This window comes from Oratosquilla oratoria, chromosome 37, assembly GCF_046742065.1.
Source record: "Oratosquilla oratoria isolate Oo_2021 chromosome 37, ASM4674206v1, whole genome shotgun sequence".
NCBI classification, from domain to species: Eukaryota; Metazoa; Arthropoda; class Malacostraca; order Stomatopoda; family Squillidae; genus Oratosquilla; species Oratosquilla oratoria.
The window spans coordinates 35401157-35425590 of NC_134813.1; the positions used below are offsets into that span (position 1 = coordinate 35401157).

General features: G+C 43.8%; 1 protein-coding gene across 1 annotated transcript in view; it reads left to right on the plus strand.

The window, feature by feature from the left end:
* LOC143019645 (long-chain specific acyl-CoA dehydrogenase, mitochondrial-like) overlaps positions 1–24434 on the plus strand; it is an 85051-nt gene that overhangs the window by 15036 nt on the left and 45581 nt on the right. Inside the window, exon 8 of the mRNA XM_076175482.1 lies at positions 4683–4810. Within this exon, the coding sequence (XP_076031597.1) occupies positions 4683–4810 (128 nt within the window). The remainder of the gene's footprint in view (positions 1–4682; positions 4811–24434) is intronic.

Consider the following 24434-nt stretch of genomic DNA (forward strand, 5'->3'; position numbering starts at 1 on the left):
GGGAAGAAAAGGTAAAAGGTACAGATGGAGTGATGATAATGGAAGAGATGGCAGTGAGGGGAAGATGGGCAGAATATTTTAGGGAGTTGCTGAATGTGAAGGAGGATAGGGAAGGAAAGATAGCTGCAGTGGGAAATGCAAAGAAAATGAGAGTGAGGAGTGAGGAGAATGGAGGAGAAATAAGGAAGGATGAGGTGAAGGCAGTTGTAAAGATGATGAAAGCAGGTAAGGCACCTGGTCTGGATGGATGCCATGCAGAATGTCTGAAAAAGGGAGGTTCAGTGATGGTGGACTGGTTGGTGAGGTTATTTAATGTTTGCTGGAGAGAGGGTGGAGTACCGGAGGACTGGAGAAGTGCCTGTATAGTTCCTCTTTACAAGGGAAAAGGGGACAAGTGTGAATGTAGTAATTTCAGAGGGATTAGCCTGTTGAGTGTAGTAGGGAAGGCTTATGGGAGGATCTTAATTGAGAGGATTAGGAGAGGAACAGAAGGAATAATTGGTGAGGAACAGTGTGGATTTAGGACGGGTAGAGGTTGTGTAGATCAGATCTTTGTGGTAAGACAGATATGTGAGAAAGCTATAGGAAAGGGGAAGGATGTTTTTTGGGCTTTTATGGATCTGGAAAAGGCTTATGATAGGGTAGACAGAAAGGCACTGTGGGAGGTTATGCAGATTTATGGGATAGGAGGAAAGCTTTTGGGAGCTGTCAAGAGTTTTTATGAGAGTAGTAGAGCATGTGTTAGGATTAGAAATGGAGAGAGTGAGTGGTTTGAAGTAAAGGTGGGACTTCGTCAAGGATGCGTTATGTCGCCCTGGCTGTTCAACTTATACATGGATGGGGTGGTGCGAGAGGTGAATGCTAGGGTAGTGAGTCAGGGATTGGAGATGGTTAAATAAAATGGAGAAAAGTGGGAGGTGAGCCAGCTGTTGTTTGCGGACGACACTGCGCTTGTGGCAGGGTCAGAGGAGGGATTGAGGAAGCTGGTGGCAGAGTTTGGGAGAGTATGTGATAGAAGAAAGCTAAAGATAAATGTGGGTAAAAGTAAGGTGATGAGATGTACAAGGGGTGAAAGTGGCAGTAGACTGGAAGTGAACATTAAGGGAGAGCGACTGGAGGAAGTGGATAGTTTTAGATACTTGGGTGCAAGTGTAGCAGGAAAAGGTGGAGTGAAGGTGGAGGTAGAATGTAGATTGAGAGAAGCGAGTAAATGCCTTGGTGGTTTAAAGAGTGTAATGAGGAATAGACATTTGGGAATGGATGCGAAGAGGAGACTGTATGAAGGAGTGATTGTGCCAACAGCACTGTATGGGGCAGAAACGTGGAACATAAGAGAAGAAGAGAGAAGGAGTTTGAATGTGTTTGAGATGAGGTGTCTGAGAAGTATGGTGGGGGTTACTAGGCTCGATAGAGTGAGAAATGAGGAGGCGAGGAGGAGAACAGCGGTGAAAAAGGATTTGGGAGATAGGGTTGATGAAAGAATATTAGGATGGTTTGGACACATGGAAAGAATGAGTGAAGAAAGACTAGTAAAAGAGGTATGGAAGGCAGATGTGGAGGGAGTGAACATGAGGGGACGTCCTAGGATGAGGTGGATGGATGGGGTGAAGGGGGCTTTTGGGAAGAGGGGAATGTCTGTTGAGGAAGGAAGGGAGAGGACGGAAGACAGAGGTGAGTGGAGAATGGTTGTATATGGATGATGTTGTGACTGCATGAGGAGGAATGGGCGGGGGGGTGGGGGTGGGGTAGTATGTGTGAGTAAATTTTTACGCAGCCCGAAGGGATTTCTCCCCGTCCTCGCCTTATATGCAAAGGGGGACGGAGAGGGGGGGTCGCCGATTAAATGAAGCGACCTTGCTGTGGATGTGCTGTGTCTTGCGTCACTGCTTCTGACCCAGGGCGGTGGGCAGGGTGCAGGGATGACCCGTCATCCAGGAGGTGCTCAGATGAGAGGAAGGGTGGAAGGGGTGTGGAGTGTATTTAGGGATGAAATGGGTGGGAGTGTTTTTATGCCTTTCCCTTTTTGGCTACCTCCCTTGGAAGGGGGAAAAGGCCTTGGTATATGTATGTATGTATGTATAAGTTTTCTGTGTTCTCAATGTTGTATTTGTATCCAAGGGATTTGATAGCTGCTGCTGGGCTAATTCTGTATTAGTATTGTTTTAGTACTGTACTGAGTAATTACCTAATCACGCACATGCTAGTGTTACTTGTGTGCCATGGAAATAATTTGAGGTTGTTTGGTTAAATGTTGGATGTGTTGATTTAGTTAGTGTTTTTGTGATCTGTGTGTGTATTTTTGAATGGATGTGGTGTGTGTTACAGGCGGTGGGTTGTCATAACTGCCAACAATTCAGGCTCACCACAGATGTCTGGGAAGAAAAGTAGGACTGTTGTATTAGTGTGGGTTTAGTCCCTTGTTACCAGCTTACAGCAGTAGGAGGGGTGCTTTTGTTGGTTGCCAGCCCTCCTTATGTGAAAAGGTGGAGGAAATACAAGTTAGTAGAGAGATATCCTGGACCCAGTCCAGAGTCGAGTGTCATCTTCTGAAGACTGAACCTCCAGATAGACAAGGATGTTGATTGGTTTTAAAGATGAATAGCAGGAAGATGATTCCATCTGACATCCACAGGGTTCATACATACATATACCAAGGCTTTTTCCCCCTTTCAAGGGAGGTAGCCAAAAAGAAAAAGGCATAAAATTCCCTCCCATTCCATCCTTAAATACACCCCACTCCCCTCCACCCTCCCTCTTATCTTAGCACCTCCTGGATGATGGGTCATCCCTGCACCTTGTCCACTGCCCTGGGTCAGAGGCAGTGTCGCAAGGCACAGCACATCCACAGCAGGTCCTTAAAAAAACAAAAATGTCATAAATTTTTGTATCATAAAAATCTAGTGCTGAAAAACCCATAAGTTCTTAACCTCTTTGATATGATAATGCCTACATAGGCATTGTGAGGAGCGAATGGTATGTGAGGATGCCAGTGTTGGTGTTTTGATTATATCTATTTTGTAGTTGTATCTGAGTGACCCTCATATTCTGTGAACTGGGCAGAAGTGGAATTATGCTTCTTGACATTAGCTACCTCCCTGGTATGAGGGAAAAAGCCTTTGGTATATGTATGTATGTTCTGTTAGAGTTGTTTTGATGGAGCCAGTTATTATTCTGTAGCAAGACACAGTACATCCACAGTAGGGTCACTTCACAAACACAGCAGCCCCTTATGCAGGAAACGGAGAATACTGGGAGAAATCCCTTTGACCTGCATCAGAATATCATCCATACACAACCATTCTCTGCTCACACCTATACCCTACCCTCTCCCTCTCCTGCTCAACAGACATTCCCCTCTTGCCCAAAGCCCCTTTCACCCCATCCATCCATCTTATCCTTGGTCATCTCCTCAAGTTCACTCAACCCATCTCTGCTTTCCACACTCTTTAACTAGTCTTACTTCACTCATTTGTGCCCAATCCATCCAAGTAATCTTTCATCAGCCCTATCTGCCACCTCTTTTCACCCCACTCCTCACCTCCTCATTTCTCATCTTGGAACCCCCACCATACTTCTCAGACATTTCATCTTAAATACATTTAATCCTTTCATTTCTGCCTCTCTTAGATACCAAGTCTCCACCCCATAGACCAGTGTTTCCCAACCTTTTCGAAATGATTACCCCAAAATTCAATTTCATAGTTATCAATTACCCCACTGAACATATACCCGGTAATATCGGTTTTTTTTTTTTTTTTTTTTTTTTTTTTTTTTTTTTTTTTTTCCCCTGTCACCTGATGAACTGCATGGGCTATATAGCCCGCTATCGGCTGTATATATTTAAGGATCCAATGCAAATGTAGAGTGTAGTGATATATATGTAATTGGAGAGAGTTAAACTGATTGATTTGGTCAGGCTACCTCTTCTCACACAGAACATCCATTATCCCAAAAATATGGGTCCTTTACCCCACTGGGGTAATTTACCCCGGGGTTGGGAAACACTGCTGTATACTCTTGCTACATTGCTTCTGAGCTGGGCAGTGGTCAGGAGACAGGGACGACCCTTCACCCACAAGTAGTATGAGATGAGAAGGAAATAATGGGTGGTGGGTGGGAGTGAAATGGGTGGGAGTGGGTGCATGCCTTGAATAGTGACCTCCCATATAACAGGGAAGAAACTCAACACAAACAGATAGTTATTGGTCATAAAGTTGTTTTGTGTTGTATGTAGGTTTTCTTTTTTATTGTTGGATACTGTGGAAGCATGACTGTTTCTTATGAGTTGTTTGTATACAGGTGAGCATTTCTGTCCTTCAAATGCTGTGTACAGTAAAGGTGTAAGGAAAAGGTTCCCCAGTTTTTCTCTCTCCTCTTTTCATTGGCATTTTCACTACTCAAAAGAACATTCTCCACAGAACCCACTTTATATGAAAATTTGTTGTACAAGAAGACTCAAAGAAAAATTATATATAAATGTTTAGTAATAGATGTTCAGGTGTGAACCATATCCATCATCAATGAGTTTAGATATGAAGTGCAGGGTGATTTTGGGAGAGGAAGGAAATACATAAGTGAAACTTTTGGTTAGAAATTAATACCTTTGTTAGTGTAGGATGGATAGAGTGAGAAGAAAGTGAGTTTACCAATGCTTCTCATCACATATTTCTTGATTTCCACAGACAATTCAACACAAACTTGCTGAATTGAAGACTGATATCTGTGTTGCACGTGCCTTCACTGATCAGTGTATAGATCTCCACAACCAGGGCAAGTTGGATGGTGGCATGGCTTCCATGAACAAATATTGGTGAGTACAAAAATGTAGTTTTGGAATTTGGTGTTTATAGTTTTTATTGGACTTGTGTTTCTTTCCTTTTTGATACATTATCTTTGTGTATAAAGTTGAATGCAGAGGTAATAGAACAGGTAGGAAAGTGTGGATATCTTAAGTTGATGTACATAGTAATGGAGGACTGGAGTTGGTATTGTGAGATAGCGGGGAAAAGTAATAGGTGCCCTGAGAGCAGTGTGGAGAAATAATTGTGGAAATGGCAAAAGAGATTGATGAAGCATTATTTGTGCCATCTATGCATGGTAGTGAAGTGTAGGTGATAATACAAAAGAGAGAAGTTGGGATGAGGTAGTAGAATTGAGGTGTTTGAGATGTATGGAGTCATGAAATATGACCTAGTGAGGAATGATAGAGGTCATGAATGTTCTTGGGTACAAGTGAGACAGAGATTGTTGTATTATGTAGCTCCCAAGGCAGAGATGACTCACCCTGTCCCTATTGCCATAAAAAAATTGAGTCGATGGGACAGGGGCTGCCTTGACCCATCACTGTGTAATCACTGCTTAGTGCAGCTACATCAACTTCCTTCAGAACCAAGGGACCTCCAGTTGTTTGGGAAAGGGATTGAAGGCATTCACTTTTACAGCCAAATGTTGTAGACCTGGAGCAACATTGTTATATTTAAGTATGCCCACACTTTAGTGTACATTCCTGAAAGGATAAGGAAAAATTGAGGGAAGATTTAAACTGGTTCCTTTGCTTGCTGTGAGAATACTAAGGTGCTTCCCATGTGTACTAGCAGTGCATGCAACTGTTGCACTGATCATCAGTGTAATTAGCCTACTGGTAGCACAATACAGTGATATGTTGTATCAATAACAATCATTTTTGGCTACCTCCCTTGTAAAGGGAAAAAAGCCTTGGTATATATATATATATATGTATGTATTATTGTCATGGCTGGTATTCATGATGAACAATCAGCCCCTATCAGATCTGGGGAGAGATTTAAAGGTTGTATGAAGGAATAATTGTGTTGACAATTCTACAGGGCTGACTCAGAATGAAAGGGAGGCTGAAAGGAACCGAGTGAATCTACAAGTGTTTGAAGAGCACAACTAGGTATCAGCCTCTAGATGTTGACTTTGGTGTGTGCTTTGACTCCCCCCCCCCATAATGTTGTATTAAAAAAGTGCATAACTTGTAAAATCCCATCCATCTTATTGTGCTTTGAAGTGGTGGGTCTGAAGAATGAATTCCAGTTCAGACTCTGTTGGAAAAACGAGTAAGGGTGAGAACAGGGATAGATCCAAAGGAGAGCCAGGGGGGAATGGGGGGATGGATCTCATCCCCCCACCTGCTGGTAGGACCTGTCACAGTACAAATATTTACCTAGTAGTATTATACGGGGTGGTGCGAGAGGTGAATGCAAGGGTAGTGGGTCAGGGATTGGAGATGGTTAAGGAAAATGGAGAAAAGTGGGAGGTAAGCCAGCTGTTGTTTGTGGATGACACTGCGCTTGTGGCAGGATCAGAGAAGGGATTGAGGAAGTTGGTGACAGAGTTTGGGAGAGTGTGTGATAGAAGAAAGCTGAAGATAAATGTGGGTAAAAGTAAGGTGATGAGATGTACAAGGGGTGAAAGTGGCAGTGATCTGGAAGTGAGCATTAAGGGAGAGCAACTGGAGGAAGTGGATAGTTTTAGATATTTGGGTGCAAATGTGGCAGGAAAAGGTGGAGTGAAGGTGGAGGTAGAATGTAGATTGAGAGAAGCGAGTAAATGCCTTGGTGGTTTGAAAAGTGTAATGAGGAATAGAAATTTGGGAATGGATGCTAAGAGGAGACTATATGAAGGAGTGATTGTGCCAACAGCACTGTATGGGGCAGAAACATGGAACATAAGAGAGGAAGAGAGAAGGAGTTTGAATGTGTTTGAGATGAAGTGTCTGAGAAGTATGATGGGAGTTACTAGGATTGATAGAGTGAGAAATGAGGAGGTGAGGAGGAGAACAGGGGTGGAAAGGGAGGTGGGAGATAGGGTTGATGAAAGAGTATTAGGATGGTTTGGACACATGGAAAGAATGAGTGAAGAGAGACTAGTAAAGGAGGTATGGAAGGCAAATGTGGAGGGAGTGAACATGAGGGGACGTCCTAGGATGAGATGGATGGATGGAGTGAAGTGGGCTTTGGGGAAGAGGGGAATGTCTGTTGAGGAAGGATGGGAGAGGACAGAAGACAGGGGTGAATGGAGAATGGTTGTATATGGAAAATGTTGTGATGCATGAGGTGGAATGGACGGGGGAATGGGGGGTGAGGTAGTGTGTGTGAGCAAAAATTTTGACACAGCCCGAAGGGATTTTTCCCCGTCCTCTCCTTTATATGGGGGGACGGAGAGCGGGGGGGGGGGTCGCCGATTTAATGAAGCGTCCTTGTTGTGGATGTGCTGTGTCCTGCGACACTGCTTCTGACCCAGGGCAGTGGACAGGGTGCAGGGATGACCCGTCATCTAGGAGGTGCTAAGATGGGAGGGAGGGTGGAGGGGTGTGGAGTGTTTTCGGGGATGGAATGGGTGGGAATGATTTTATGCCTTGTCCTTTTTGGCTACCTCCCTGGTAAAGGGGAAAAAAGCCTTGGTATATGTATGTATTATACGGGAAGGGAGCTATGCTTGTGGTGACCTGTCTTTGTAGCTTTCAGCATCAATTTTTTTTTTCTTTTAAATCTTGAATAGTGTTTGCACACACTGTTTCTTTGTCCATTTTGTTCTAAGTATCTATCAATCTGTGTGGGAAGTTTTTTTTTTTTTTTTTCTTTCAGATCTCTTCTGTAATTATCTTTTTTGAGTTTCTTTTCATGTCCTCTTTTTTTTCCATTGTCCCATTTCAATAAATCATTCTTATCCAAGATTTCCATTCCTTTCATAATTCTATAGATAGTAGGTCTCCTCTTTCCCTTCTTTGTTCCAGAGTTGGTAATTCTAATTTGGACAATCTTTGTTCATATGTCATTTTGGAAAGAGATGGTGCCAGTTTTGTTGTTGCTCTGTGTATTCTTTCTAATTTTTTTACATTCTTTTTGGTACCGGGTGTCCATAGTGTTCCTGTGTACTCAAGTTTTGGTCTTATTAGTGTAGTTAATTTTATATATATATATATATATATATATATATATATATATGTATATATATATATAATTTCCTCGTCCAAATAGACAAATGCCACTTTAATTGACCTCAATAAATTGTAGGTTTTTCCAACTATTTTATTAATATGCTTGCCCGGTGTCATGTCTTTGCTGATCATCACTGCAAGGTCTTTTTCAAAATTTACTTTTTTGACCTCTTCTTCACCAATTTTATAATCTCTCGATATTCTGTTTTTACTTTTTCCAAATTCCATTATACTACATTTCTTGATATTGAATTTCACTTCCCACTTTTGAGTCCATTTCCAGATCTTGTCCAAGTCTTGTTGTAATGAGTTGCAATCCTCCTCCGTTCTTACTTTCTTTAGTATTTTTGCGTCGTCTGCAAAGAAATTCATATAACACTCTACTCCTTCATCCAAATATAACACTCTACTCCTTCATCCAAATAGGCAAGTATTGTTTGATGACGCATCAGTTTTTCGAGGTAGTGGTATTGAAACTGGTTTCATAATGAATAATTGTTTCTTCAAGTTTCCTAAGTCGACAACCCAGACCCCCATAGCAGTTGACAAATTCTCAGGCCCTCCCACAAATCTCTCTGGGAAGAAGCCTTGGACTCTTGTTAATGTTTTATTAGTATGAGACTGTCTCTCACCGACTGAAAGTAGTAGGAGAGCAGTCACCAGTTGTCAGCTCTGCATTTGTAAGAAGTAAAGTTGATATTGATAGAGATCTTGGGCCCAATCTGGAAACTCGTCAGTCTCACAGGGTGTAGGCTATATGGGTTTTAAAAATGGGCAACTATCATCTTGCGGGACCTAGTTTCATGAAGTGGGAAACTTTCTTCTAATTATTTTTTTCATATTGAGGTGTTGATTGATGTAAATACGTTCGACTAAAAATAAAACTCTTTGTCTGGCCAAATCCCTCCCACCGTCAACACCACTGCCAGTTTTTTTTTTTTTTTTTTTTTTTTTTTTTTTTTTTTTTTTTTCCTTTCTTTCTTTCTTTCTTTTTTTTTTTTAGGCCAGGTTTCCGTTTATTGTCCTTGGCAAAAAAAAATTAAATAAATAAAAATAAAAAAAAATCCCTCGTAAACATAGGCACTTCGAATATCCGTGTGAAGCTCCTGCCACACCTATTATACGTGACTCGTGATTGTGAGGCTCAACGAGTCGTTACAGCGGCTCACGAGTCATGTATAGGTTTACAGAAGCTTTAGCATGTAATGTATGTTCTCCAGTGCATCATTATATTAGCCCTGGTAACACAAAGACACTGTTTATAACTTACTGTTAATAAAGGCAGATTGTTTCAGTCTGCAAAAATTAGTGAAATATATTCAAAATACATTTGGGAAGACTTTTTATTTTTCTTTTGTTCTTAACCGTGGATTCATGGTAGGTGACAGAGGCCCAAAAATTGCATTGTAATATGTCGCGAAGACGAACCGAGAAAATAATTGACAGGCAAAGTATAATTTTGAGCACCAACTGGCCAGAGACATCAAAGACGACACAAGAGCCTTTTACGCCTATGCCCGTAGTAAAACTAAAGTTAAGGAGGGTGTGAATAGACTGATAAAAGAAGATGGAACAGTAACTAGCTCCACCTTAGAGACATGTGAATTGCTGAATACGGAATTTCAGAAAGTGTTCGTGCGGGAAGCATCAAATCCAGAAGTAATTACGGAGAGGGAGTTCCATGGAAGCGCTCTCACCCACCTTAATCTTAGCATAATGGACATACAAAAGGCATTGGAACAACGTAAAGAGACATCAGCACCGGGCCCAGATGGGGTTCACCCCAAAATGCTCAAAGAATGTGCTACTACTCTCTCCCGTCCACTTCTGTACATCTTTGAAGAATCACTAACATCAGGGACAATCCCGGAAGATTGGGGAAAAGCCAATATTACTCCAGTATTCAAGAAAGGAAGTAAAATGAAGGCTTTAAACTATTGTCCAGTGAGTCTGACGTCAATTCCATGCAAGATTTTAGAAAAACTTAAGAAAATCATAATCGAACATTTGGACAAAAACCAAATACTCTCGAGTCATCAGCATGGCTTTCGACCTGGCAGATCGTGTCTCACTCAATTACTCAAGTATTTTCAAGATTTGGAGGATGCCATTGAAGCAAAGGAGGATGTTGATGTGATCTACTTTGATTGTAAGAAAGCTTTTCATACTGTTCCACATCAACGTCTCTTAAATAAATTAAAAGCTGTGGGCATTGAAGGGGACATATGAAGGTGGATTCAGGCTTTCCTGGAGAACAGAAGTCAGAGGGTTGCAATCAGAGGTGTTTATTCAAGTTGGCTAGATGTATGGAGCGGTGTCCCTCAAGGGAGCATGCTGGGTCCGGTTTTGTTTCTGATCTTTATAAATGACTTATTCGATGATATACAGTCCAGTGGGAAGTTATTTGCTGATGACGCAAAAATTTACAGGAGAGTGAACAGCCATGATGATAAAACAGTTCTTCAAGAAGACCTTTGCCGCTTGCAGGAGTGGAGTGCGAAATGGCTCCTAACATTTAATATGGAGAAATGTAAAGTGATGTATGTCGGGAAAAATAATGCTAACTATAATTACTACATAGATGGGTTCCCATTGCAGTCTACAACAGAAGAAAAAGACTTGGGGGTATATGTGACACCTGACACATCACCTACTGTACACATATCTAAGGCTGCTGCCAAGGCCAACTTTATGTTAGGAAGGATCAAGAGAACATTTACTAGTATGAATAAAGAAATATTCCTAGCACTATACACAACATTGGTAAGACCCCTTATGGAGTATGCTGTACAAGAAAAAAGACATTAACATTTTGGAAAAAGTCCAAAGAAGAGCCACTAAACTTGTTCCCCAACTAAGAGAAATACCCTACAGTGAAAGACTGGATGCCTTGGAACTAACCACCCTACAGGCAAGAAGAATACGCCGGGACATGATCGAAGTTTACAAGATGCTCAATGGAGACGAGGATATTGACTGCAGTCAATTCCTCCAAATTGAACTGGGAGAAAGGGACCAGAGGGCACCAGTGGAAACTAAAGAAAACAAGGTTCAGAACCAAGAGAAGTAACTTTTTTGACGCCAGAGTAGTAAACAAATGGAACAGTCTACCGGAAAATGTAGTTAATAGTTCAAGTATCAACATGTTCAAGAATAGATACGACCGGTATACTGTAGAAATTCAGAGAAGAGGCTATTCACAAGAGCTCTAGCTCCCTTGCCTCTTTGACATCACTACGGTAAGCTATCGGCGTCGTCGTCTTCATCAGGCATATGCAAATGTCGGTACCGATGCTACGAGGAAATCTTTGAAATGCTGATAAACTCCAATGATATATTTCATACGAAATTAATCATTAATACTTATTTTAGGTCTGTAGACCTATTGACCATCAATACCAGGAACCGTTCCCAGTTTTAAACCTTCGGTAAAGACTCGGTCACGAATACTTTTATTTGACGTGGTTAGTGGCCAAAGAAAGAATTATGGCTTATCCACTATTATTTTAATAATGTTGAGGTGTTTGGAACTCAGAAAGATATTGTTAAGTAAAATTGTACATATATATGTCACACTGAAGTGTTCGATTTTCAGTTTATAATTTCAAAGATGGAGTACCTTGGAAGTCAGTTTCAGCATATAACGATTTTAGCTAGATGAAAGGATGGCGGACGGAAATACCTCGGAGGTAATAATACTTTTTTTGGTCGAAAGTCATAATGTTCTAGATAATGTTAGTAAAACAGACTTTCACAAGCCAGAGTAGTAAAATGTCGCATTTCAAGAATGACAGTGGAAAACCTTAATTTTTCAATCCTGTACCTGATTGATTTTCTTTGATTTCCATTTTATCAGCTGGGAACGAGCGCAGCCCAGTAAAGCAATAATTCAATCAATTCGTAATCCATTCCGTTTTTATTTTTCTCTTTTATTGTCTTTCTCTTTGTTTTCTTTCTGGTCACGCGGAGTTGCTGCCGTGTGTGACAAGATTAGTTGCTACACCTGGATGCGCTCTACCAGTTCTCAGGACTCCAATTTTAGGAACTACTTTTTCAGAGAGGATGGGAGATATATAGATGCGATCGTTCGAACTCAGTTCGAGATCCGTGTATTACAATTAGGCAAAGTGATCCAAAGTAAAGGGTCGTTGGCCGAGCAAGCAGCTTTACGCCCTTTTGTCACGGAATGTTTATCAAGGCCGGATCCGCTGCGTCTTTGTTTTCGGGTAGTTGTTGTACAGTTCTGTGGTTTAGAACCAACTGGGTGCATAAGTGTTTATTCACTCTAGTTATTATTTTTTACTAACGGTTCCCTACCCCATCTTTGGTGGCCAAATCAAAATGTGCTTTGATTTTTCATAGAAGGAAAGCGGTAAGATGCCCAGTCCTGTCATTACGCCATATTTAGTCGGGTTAGATATTAGTAACAAATAATTCCAGAGTAGTTAATGTACTAAATTAACTGATTTTTTTTTTTCTTTTTTTTTTAGGGACCTAAAATATGTAAACATGCATGAGTCGTTTCAAATTAGGCCGGTGTCGGTGTGCATCGGCCAGTTTCATTTTTAGGTCAGCCTAACATTCACACACGTAACTTGAATTCCCGATTCAGTGTACAGGTTTGTAGTTGGATTTCAGTGCCCAGAATGAATATAAAGAACTAAATATTCCATTGAGATCCAAGGGTCTCTCAGGTCTGAATAGAATTGTCCGACGGTTGTCTGAAAACTCCGTAAAGGCCCATTATATTATTTTCTCCGTCTTTTCACACACACACACACACACACACACACACACACACACACACACACACACACACAGACGGCTTGATGGCGCAGTGGTAGCGATCACAACTGCTGTCACAACAGTTCGGGTTCGAATCCCGCCCAGGGCTGAAATATTTTCAGTATTGCTGCGCTGCGAGTCGTTACTCCAGCTCGTGGGTTGGGGGTGTGCGTGCGTGCATTACCCATAGATCGGTCATACGAGCTCAGAGCTCTCGTCCGGGAGGTTAATGGCTGTCGATCGCGAGTCCAACGTGTGATCCGAGACCATGGTGAATCACACACACACACACACACAGCGCTCCGAGTTTGAGTCACGCCTAGGGCCGAAAATTTCAGCATCGCTGCATTGCGAGCCGTTACTCCAACTCTGGTGGCCAAGGAGTTGTTTGTGTGTGTGTAAGGTCACAATATTACCCATGGATTGGGCCATATGTGAACTCTGAGGTTTCATCCGGGAAGGTAATAACTGTCGCTCACAAGTCCAGCACGTGAACCAAGACAATGGTGAATCACAGAGAGAGAGAGAGAGCCCTTTTGGGTGAAATGTAAGGTTAATGAGGGAGTCGAGGGTAGTCTGTCCGTGGCAACACTGTCTACTTGAAAATCCTTTATTTACAAGAGTTTGTTTGTTGCAGCCTGTGCTGTGGATATCCCTCACCTGCCTTGGTAGGGGAGCCTTAGGTGAGCCCTCGGGAGGGTAGAGGGTGTGCAATAAGTAGGAAGATGTTGGGACTGGCTTCGTGTATGTGTGTGATTCACCATGGTCTTGGATCACGTGTTGGACTCGTGATCGACAGCTATTTCCCTCCCGGAAGAGAGCTCAGAGCTCATATATGACCGATCTATGGGTAATGCTGTGACCTTACACGCACACCCCCAACTCCCCGCCCACGAGAGTTGGAGTAACAGCCCGCAGCGCAGCGATACTGAAATTATTTCAGCCCTGGGCGGGATTCGAACCCGGACCGCCGTAGTGGCAGCCGGGAACTCTACCAACTGCGCCACTGTGTGTGTGTGAGAGAGAGAGAGAGAGAGAGGCACCAGGCAATCCCGACAGTGCTTAAACGTACGTACAGCCGCCATTTTGGTATCCGCTCCTGGGATTTGAACTTTTCCTACGGGCGCGTTGCCACTGAGCCGTCCAGGGCTCTCTCCTTGTTTACAAGGCTTGGAAGGAAGGCAGGAGTCGCGTGTAGCTGAATAAAATTGCCTGAAGGCAGTAGGAATAAGAATCAAGTACCATCCTAGACGGAAGGGCTCATGAAAGTAGGGATTGCAGGGAGTCTGCCTGGTTATTGGAGGGGTGAAAGAAAATCCTCCCGGCTTGAATAGGGGAAGGATAAGTGACTATATATAGTCTCTCTACTCCCCAAGAGTGGGTCGATTGAAGTCCCCCCTCCCCCCTTATCCTCTCCTCCCACTCTAACTGCTCCTCCCCCCTCCCCCTTTCCTTCATACCTCACTTTCTTCCCTTCTCCCGTTCACTTTTCCTGTTTCCGTCTTCGCTTCCTTTCCCCTTCTTACGTTCCCCCTCTCCCTTTCCCCTCTTCCTTTCCCCCCTCTACCTTTCCCCCCTCTTCCTTTCCTCTCTCTTCCTTTCCCCCATCTTCCTTTCCACCCTTCCTTTCCCCCTCTCCCCTCCCTCCTCTTCCTTTCCCCCTCTTTCTTTCTCCCTCTTCCTTTCCTCCTCTCCCTTTCCCCCTCTCCCTTTCCCCCTCTCCCTTTCCCCTCTTCCTTCCCCCCTCTTCTCTCCCTCCTCTTCCTTTCCCTCTCTTCCTTTCCTCCTCTTCCTTTCCCCCTCTTCCTTTCCCCCTCTTCCTTTCCCCCTCTTCCTTCCCCCCTCTTCCTTCCCCCTCTTCCTTTCCCCCTCTTCCTTTCCCCCTCTTCCTTTCCCCCTCCTCCTTTCCCCCTCTCCTTCCCCCCTCCTCCTTTCCCCCTCTTCCTTTCCCACCGTCCTTTCCCCCCCGTGTCCTTTCCACCCACTTCATATCCCCCGTCTTCATTTCCACCCTCTTCGTTTCCCCCTCTTCTTTGCATCCCCTTATTTCCCCTCTCTTCTCACTTCTCTCCCTTTTCCCCTATCCCTTCTTCCCTTTCCCCCTCTTTCTTTTCCCCTTCTCCCCTCTTCCCTTCCCTTCATCCCTTCCTCCTCTTGCCTTCCTTCCTCCCTCCTCTTCCCCTTCTCCCTTCTTCCCTTCCTTCTCTTCTTCCCTTCCGTTTCTTCCCTTCACTTCTCCCCTTCCTCCACTTCCCTTCTCCCCTTCCCCGCCCCTTCCCCTCTCTCCTTCCCTTCTTCTCTTCCCCATCTCCCTTCCCCCGTCCCTTCGCCTCTTCCCTTCTCCTCATCCTTCCTATTCCTTCTCCCCTTCCCCGTCCTCTTCACTTTTCCTCTTCCTCTTCTTCTCTTTCCCTTCTCCCCTTCCCTTCTTCCCTTTCTCGTCCACTTCCCTTCTCCCCTTCCCCGTCCACTTGCTTTCTCCCCTACCCCGTCCATTTGCTTTCTCCCCTCCCTCTTCCACTAGCTTTTTCCCCTCCCCTTCCCCCTCTTCCCTTCTCCCCTTCCCCGTCCACTTGCCTTCCCCTTCTTCCCTTTTTCCTTCTCCCCTTCCCCCTCTCCCTTCCCTCCCCTTTCCTTCTTTTCCATTCTCCCTTTCCCACCCTTCCCTTCCTTTCTCCCTTCCCCCGTCGCCTTCCCTTCTCCACATCCCATCGCCTCCCCCCTCCGCACCGATCCCCACCCCGTCTCGTTCCTTCTCACCCCCCCTTCCACTTACCCTTACCCTCCCTTTCACCATTCCTCTTCCCCTTCCCCTTCCCTTCGTTCCTCTCTTCACCTTCCCATCCGCTTTACCTTTCCCTTCCTCTTCCCATCCCCTCCTCTTCCCATCCCCTCCCTCTTCACCTTTCCCTTCCCTTCATCATTCCCTTCCCCTATCCCTTCTGCCTATTCGCTCTCCTCTTCCTAACCTTTTCCGTTTCATGCCTTCCCTTCCCCCTTCCCCCTCTTCCCACTTCCCCATTCTCCCTTTCATTCTTCACCTTTCCTTCTCTCCTTTACAGTAAACCATTTAATGTCACACTTGATATAAACGTTTCGTTCTTCCCGTTGTCACCAAACGATTTTATTCGTGCGACCTGGATTGGACTCTCACGACCACAACGTTTTTGTCCAGAGTTCCATCCCGCGCGCCTGAATGAAATCGCCTGACGGCACGAGTCTGAAGAAAAAGACATCTGAAGAGGACACTGGTAGACGCTTATCCCCTACTGTGACTTCGTTCGTTGTCCGAAACGTTGATTGTGAAGAGACGAGGAACTTCAGACGCTCCGCGAATTTCTAATACGGGCTGTAGAAAGCGAAATGGCGTTCAGCGTTCGCCCATGTGTGGAGGTGACACACACACACACACACACACACACACACACACACACACACACACACACACACACACACACACACACACACACACACACACACACACACACACACAGACAGAGAGAGAGAGAGAGAAAGAAGTGATTTTATAACAATTTACAGAATTATGAAAGGGATGGAAATTCTTGATAGGGAAGACCTACTAAAATGGGACAGAAGAGCTACAAGAGGACACGAGAAGAAACTCAAGAAGGACAGTTACAGAAGAGATCTGAAAAAGAATAGATTTCCACACAGAGTAATAGATATCTGGAACAAACTGAAAGAGGAAACAGTGAGTTCTAAAATTATATATGACTTTAAGAAAAAAAAACTGGATGCGGACAGATACAACAGCGGGTCACTACGAGCATAGCTCTCCTCCCGCAAAATACAACTAGCTAAATACACACACACACACACACACACACACACACACACACACACACACACACACACACACACACACACACACACGCATGCATAAATGTATACACATGTAATCAACGACGGGTACCTGCAAGTGATAGCCCTACAAGGCGGAAGTCAGAATGAGTCATCTCCCTGTCTTGTCGTTAGTCTTCATAGCCTGGAGGAACTCTGTATGCATGGGAAATTGTACATTGGAAGGATGGCAGATTGAATTGGGAATAGTTGAATTAGTTTAGGCATGGCTACATGTATTGAAGAAATGTAAAGAATAGTTTGTGTAAAACACAATTTATTTTTGGCCATTGGTCTCGCTTTCGGTACCGTTTCTGTGAAAGAAGAAATGTAAAATGCCAAGTGGCTTGTGATTAGCCGCCGTTATCTCGTCCCGTGTACCTCCTCGGCCTCCTCCTCCTCTTCGTCGTCTTTCTACTCCTCCCTCCTTCCTCGTTCTCCTCCTCCTCGTCATCCTCGTCGTCCCTCCTATTCGTCATCCTAGTTCTCCTTCTCTTCGTCCTCCTCTTCGTCCTCGTCCTCGTTCTCCTCCTCCTCGTCATCCCCTTCCTCCTTTTCCCCTTCCTCCTCCTCTTCTCCTCCGTGCATTTTTGTAAAATGCGATTAGGGAAGGCGGAGACCTTGTCGAGGCCCTTGACCACTCGGGGGAAGAGGGGTGGGGGAGTGTCTTCGTTTTTTCCTGTGTGAGGTGAAGAGACACTGTAGTCAAGGACTGGAATGTCACTCCCACGGGCTTTGTTTGAGCCCGTATGGTGGGTGTTTATGAAAGACACACCTTGCAAGAGATAGATAAAGCTGGGGGATGGTTTAGCTTGTCAGGGGAGCAAGGTCTTCGCCTGGTGACCCTTTGATCTGGTGAAGCGTTATCTTGAGACATCGATATCAGTCCATGGCACAGATGTTAGCAGCTGTCTGACCGGGGTCCAAATACGTCGTTGTATCTGACTCGTCGTAGCTTCGCGAGCTTGGTGTAAAGGTGTCTCTCTTTACCCCATAAACATCGTTTAGCATTTGTAGGACCCTGAACATTTGCACACACACACACACACACACACACACACACACACACACACAAGTTTTATATTTTTAATCGGCTTTTGTAATGTATTATTGTCAGTGTACTACTGCAATTGAAATAAACCTTTTATTATTATTATTATTATTATTACACACATGTACATGGGAACATACGCGCACTTATATGGGAACACATTGAAAAAGATCACATGTCTACACTGAAAAATAAAAGTAATGCATTTGAATACATCAGCTCCTGGACTAGCTTAGAAGAGTATAGCTTCTTTCACTTGTATTGCAATTAGATCAAAACACGCGTACACACATTTGTGAGTAATAAGCGCTGTTCAGTGGCAGGTCGACCCCATAAGGAATACCTAAATGGTCGCGGTGAACCACACAAGGAGGCTGGAACAGCCAATGTTTAGATCACCTTTTCTAGACCTCTCCCCGTTCTTGGTGAGCAGTGGGGTTCCCTGAAGAGGGCTGCTCAGTCATATTGAAAGCTTCCGAAAGAGAGAGGTTACTGTTCCTTCTCTCCAGCGACTGTCTCATATACCGCCTGCGTGCAAAACTTGGGCTGTAGGCTCCCAGTCGCATCCTCGACCTGTCTCCGTAATCCTATCCCATCACCACAAGACTTGGTTGCCTGAAGTTGATGATGGCGGTGAAAGTGATTGAGATAGAGGACCATAAGCCTCCACGGATGAATGAATTTTGGTGGAGGGAGAGTGTGCAATTCCCTCCTCCACTATCTTGGCCGTGGCCACTATCTTCCAGTGGAAGTAGAGGATCCAGACGACATTCTGATAGTCGAGGTTGCAGGAAACTACCAGGTATCCAGTCTGTCGGATCCTATCTCTCATGGATCTCCAACTATGGCTTTGTATCAGGGAAGCTCCTTTAGTCTTATGTCATCTTGGACTTGCCTACAAGGCAGTGGGGTGGGGGTACTGTCCACGCCCATGAGGAGGCTCGGCAGGAAATTAAAGATAAGGGAGAGAGAATGAGAGGAAAGCGGGGAGGTAGGGAGAGGGAAGACGAATATAGTGATAGAGAGGGAGAGTGATAGAGAGAGGAAGGGAAGAGATCCCCTCAAAGAACTTTGCTGACCCTTGAGGGGGGGGGGTTGCGGTCAGGCATGCATATGCACATACACCATTTACATACATATATCCTTACGCACACACACATGTACACACATATATACCGACATGTGCACACATACACGTACACACTTATATACACACACAAACGCGCGCACACATACACATCCACGCACAGGGAAAGAGAGAGGTGGGGAGGCATACATATATGTATATATATAGAGAGAGAGTAGGTGAAAGAGAGTGCTTACACTCTAGGCAGGCACACTATGTACATACATATATCCACGCTCACGCACACACACACACACACACACACACACATACACACACACACACACACATACACACACACACACACACATACATTCATTGATCCCCATACCGCTATTTCCTGTGGAAGTGCCACCGCCCTCTCGCCCGGGGTGCTGTTGTCGTTATTGACGCTTCGTGGCACTCTTTACGTTGTAGTAGTGCCTCTTGGCACGACGCCTGTGCAAGATCTGTAATGTAGTGCCGCTGTACGCGGGAAGCGAGGCCCCCATCTCTGGGTATTTAGCATTCCGTTGGTAATAACCAGCGCTTCTGTCCTTAAGGAAAGGCTCGCACCGAAGAGGGAGGGTAATTAATGAGAGATCGGGTAATTTGATCACCTTCAACCCTGAGTAGTTTCTCTAACACAGCATGCTATTTTCCTTCAGGTTAGAATCGCTGGAGGTTTGTTGGCGACGGAATATAATTCAATAGAGTGGCATTCTTGGGCGTTAGTTGATTTTATTCAATTAAGGGGAGACGATGTTGATCCAAATAGAATCGCCCAGTGTCTCCCATAATGGAATATATTAAGTGGGTCACAGAGTCATAAGGGGTTTGGGGAAGCGACGCACTTTTGCCCGATGTGTTTAAACCGCTGTAGCATTACTGCTTGTTAAGGGGATTACGGAATTTATTCCGCGATGAATATTTGTTTATTATATATATTTTTATCTATTTGTTCGATTATATTTTTTACGTTTTCTTTCATTTTCTCTGGAGGAGTGATTAGGTTATTAAACGTGTTTGGACTAAATTGATTTAGTTTTCTCGTTTGGCAATGGTTTGCATGCAAAAAGGGCTCGCCGTTTGCCGAATTAGATTTTCACAATTCCGGTATTGCCTCACTGTGTCGCGTTTGCCTTGGTTCCCGCCCCTTGAGTGCAAAGCCCCGGACTCTATTCCCAACGGTGAAAACCTACCTTTGCCGTCCGTGTACATTGGGTATGATTGGTGGCTTCGGCCGCAGTAAGCCCTTTAGGGTGTATGGATACCTGTCGTCTGAAGAAAACAGTCTGTTATTCAGGATAAAATGCTTAATATGATGAATCCACTTGGCACTAGTTTGGTGAATAAAACTTAGTGTCATGGCAGAGAGAGAGAGAGGAGGAGGAGGGTCAGGACACAAGTGCCCTTAGCCCCGTCCCTTCAATTCGCCCCCCCCCCCGGCCCCACCGGTGCCTCCAGCCCGTTGTGGCTCTTGAAGGACGGCCGTGGGCGGATCAGCGTGTCCCCTTTTACTTATGAATGTGGGACCTGACCCAAGGGCAGGCCGACAAGCCGGTAGGCCATGGTGCCGCTTACCTTCCTTCCCCTCACGCTCTGGGCGAAACCCAGCACACACTTGCATCAATGGCCTGTCTATGTCGACCCTGTCTCTCTTCCTTGGAGGGGAGGGGATGTACCCCCAATGGCTGAATAAAGTCGTTTGGTGGCGGCCAGAATAAAGGCCAAACTTTTTATCGATACAGTACGTGTGTGTTTCTCTCTCTCTCTCTCTCTCTCTCTCTCTCTCTCTCTCTCTCTCTCTCTCTCTCTCTCTCTCTCTCTCTCTCTCCCTGCGTGAGGTGAAGGAACACTAGAGAAGGACTGGAAACCGCCTACTCTTCCTTCTCATTTTCTTCCCTCTTCTTTTTCCTTCCTCTCCTCCCACTTTTACTTCTTTTCTTTCTTCCTCAATTTCCTCTTATCCATTTTTCTCCTTCCCTCCTCCGCCTCCCTCCCTCCTCCCACCCTTCCACCCCATCTATCTACATCCCCTCCTCCCCTTTCCTCCTCATCCTTATCCTCTCCCCTATCCTGCTGCCCCTCCTCCTCATATTTCCCCCACCAAATCTACGCATGCTTGCGGCCACAGTGGGAAAGATCGAACCCACAGACGTACACAAACATTTAAGTCTGTCGTCGAGTTCGCCTTCAAGCTTTAGCCAGAATGATGGAAACCACGGTGACTGGACGGGGGGGGGGAGGGGAGGTGCCGGGTTGGTTAACGGGAACCCCACTGAGCTGGAGTCGAGCCAGACGAGGTGCCAGAGTGGCACTCGGTACCTGGATAGGGCCAACACCCTCCCCTCCCCCCTCCCCCCTCCCCCCTCTTCTTCGGTCACACTGGTTGCTACGATCGGTTCCCGACCTGTTGGGACCTTAAAGACCGGTGCCCTGTTCTTGTTGTTGGCGCTCTACGGGGGACCTTATGGTCGTAAGGAGGGTTTTATTGTCGGGATAAAAATCACTCCGGGGTCCGGTTGGGGAGGCCCCAAGGGGTCTGGTCGTGGGCTGGATGTAAGGGCTGGTCTGACAGGGATCGCGGATGGGAACACACACATACACACACACACACACACACACACACACACACACACACACACACACACACACACACACACACACACACACACACACACACACACACACACACACACGAACACACACAGCACATAGTGAACACTGTCACCGTGAACACCCATACAGTAAATACCCATTCGGTGAATATCCATTCAGTGAGCACCCACATAATAAACACCCACCCAGTGAATACACACACACACACACACACACTTGCGCGCGCGCGCCCACATGTACAAGGTAATGTATGCATTAAAGGCGTGCCGTTGCAGCCCAGAGAGCCGGCTTGAGCATAAAACTTAAAGTGGAATAGATGTTGATCTATCGCCGTCAGTCAGTCAGTTAGTCGCAGACGATGAATAATGAGGTGAAGAAACACTCCCGCCAACCATGTAGTCAGTGGTTGGAATAAATTTCATAGAGGCGATAGCGTGTAGTGCAACAATTTGAGGTTCTGAGAATCTCATGGATATAGCAAGTAAGAAACTCTAGTATAAAACTTAGAACTTTAAATCTTATATAGCAAGTAAGAAACTCTAGTATAAAACTTAGAACTTTAAATCTTATCCTAAAAAGATAGAACATCCCTATATCTACTGAAGAAGGGTCTTAAACCCGAAATCGCGACCGAGCTAATATGACTACATACAGCCAAGTCATAAATTTCCTTTCTAAGGAACATAAATCTATAATAAGGTATATGGAAAATACCTTTAAGAAAATAATCAATGCAAAACTAGCCATCATTTTTAATTATATATGCATTAGAGAAAAACTCCTGCCCAAATATACTGATAATATATATATACATACACACACACACACACACATATATATATATATATATATATATATATATATATATAAATACATACATATTTGTTTATTTTATTTATCTTTTATTTGTTATATATATATATATATATATATATATTTTTTTTTTTTTTTTTTTTTTTTTTTTTTAATCTGACCTCATTATGGGCCGAAAGGTCCACAGTCGCTCTCTTGCTTCGCCAGTGTTACGCATACCAACTTAAGCCAGGAGGGCTTTGAGTGGGGAAGAGTAGTCTCCTTTGCCCTTTGTGGTCAGTCGGCTTGGTCATGTGACGGACACCTCTTGGTATGGTAGATCGACAAGAACATAAAATATTTATCGGCGATGGTGTGATATCGCCTGTAAAAATAGAAGCGCTGGTGAGATGTTTATACAATATATCTGTGTAATGATGTATATACATGTGCACACACACACACACACACATAAGAGGTTGCTGATAACGTAGTTAAGTTCATTAGTTTATCAGATAGGGTAACTTGGATTGTGATAAAGCTGTGTAAAAGATACTCTAAAAATAAATTGTGTTTCTGCACCAACCCCGGAGTCCTTCTATGGTGATTTAAGTCAGGTAATGGATTAGGAAAAAAGTAAATACATGTTGGTAATGGGCGACTTAAATGCTGAAGTGGAGAAGCTAGGAGATGAGTCATGCAGTGGGAAGTTTGGAGTAGATGAGAGAAATGACAAAAGCGAAATGTTGGTCAATTTTGCAGAGACCAACAACATTGGAATAATGAATACGTTCTTCCAAAAGCGTATAGGTCGTAAATGAACCTGTAGAAATCCAAATGGAACATCAAAGAACGAAATAGACTTCATATTAGGAGATGAGAGCAATAGTGTTAGCAATGTTACGGTTATAAAGTAAATATAGATAGTGACCATAGAATGGTTGTTTCTACAGCTAAATTCACTTTCAGAACCGAAAGAAATAGAATTGTTTTGATAAAGAAAATAAACATTGAGAAGGTTAAGGATAACAAGAGGGAATTTCAGTTGGAAATTAAAAACAGATTCGAAACTCTTAAGAAATAACGAGGACACCGTCGAAGGTATGAATTTGAATTTAGTGAATATCATTAGGGAATCAGCAAAGGAAATAGGAAGTTCAAAAAGCAACAGAAAAACAAATACCTCAAAGCTACAAACAACCTAATTAAAAGGAGAATGATTATACAGATTAAAAACAGGAGAGCCTAGAGTAGAAATAAAGAAGCTTACAAGATCAGAGAAACGAAAGAGAAACATGGATGAAATAGAGGAAACCATTCGGAAAGGTAAAAGTATTAAAGGGGCCGAGCGCAGACTGACTCTAGGAAGGAAGCAAATTATATATATGAAAGATAGAGAAGGAGAGATCATTAAATCCAGAGACAGAGTAGTAAAGAGTAGAAGAATTTTACCAAGAGCTTTACTCGTCAAAGACCGTAATTGAGTCAATAAATTCAAAACTCTTTGTTTAGCTTTAATAGATTACGAGAAGGCCTTTGAGTCGGTTGAACAAATAGCAACCCTAAACTCTATTCGTAGGCAGGGTGCAAACGAACAGATCGTAAGAGTTCTAGAAAAAGTTTATGCGAAAGGCACCGCTGTAAAACGACTACATAAAGATACAGAAAAGATAAAGATCAAGAAAGGCGTACGGTAAGGTGATACAATGTCATCCAAATTATTTACAGCTTGCTTGGAAGTGATTTTTCAGAAAGTTGAGTTGGGAAGAGTAAAGTTTAAAGATTAATGGTGAATATTTTAACCACCTAAGGTTTTCGGATGACATTAATCTTATTTTAGAAAGAGCAGAGGACTTGCAAGATAAGCTGAGTGATTTGAACAAGGAAAGTCACAAACAAGGTTTAAAAATGAACGCATAAAACCAAAGTAATATTCAACACTAAAGTTCAAAGGAAAGATATAATAGATGGTGAGTCTTGAAGTTGAAGAGTATAATTATTTAGGCCAGGTGGTAAAAGTGACTAAAGATCATTATAATGAAATAAAAACGCGTATAACGATTGGTTGGATTTTTTTTTTTTTTTTTTATAGTATAATACCGGCAATAACCTACGAATGTGAAACTTGGAAACTGACGAAGGCGATGGAGACAAAGCTAAGGAGTGCACAGAGGAGAATGGAGAGATCAATGGTGGGAATAACTTTGACAGACCAAAATAGGGCAAATTGAGTGAAAGAGCAAACAGGAGTGAAA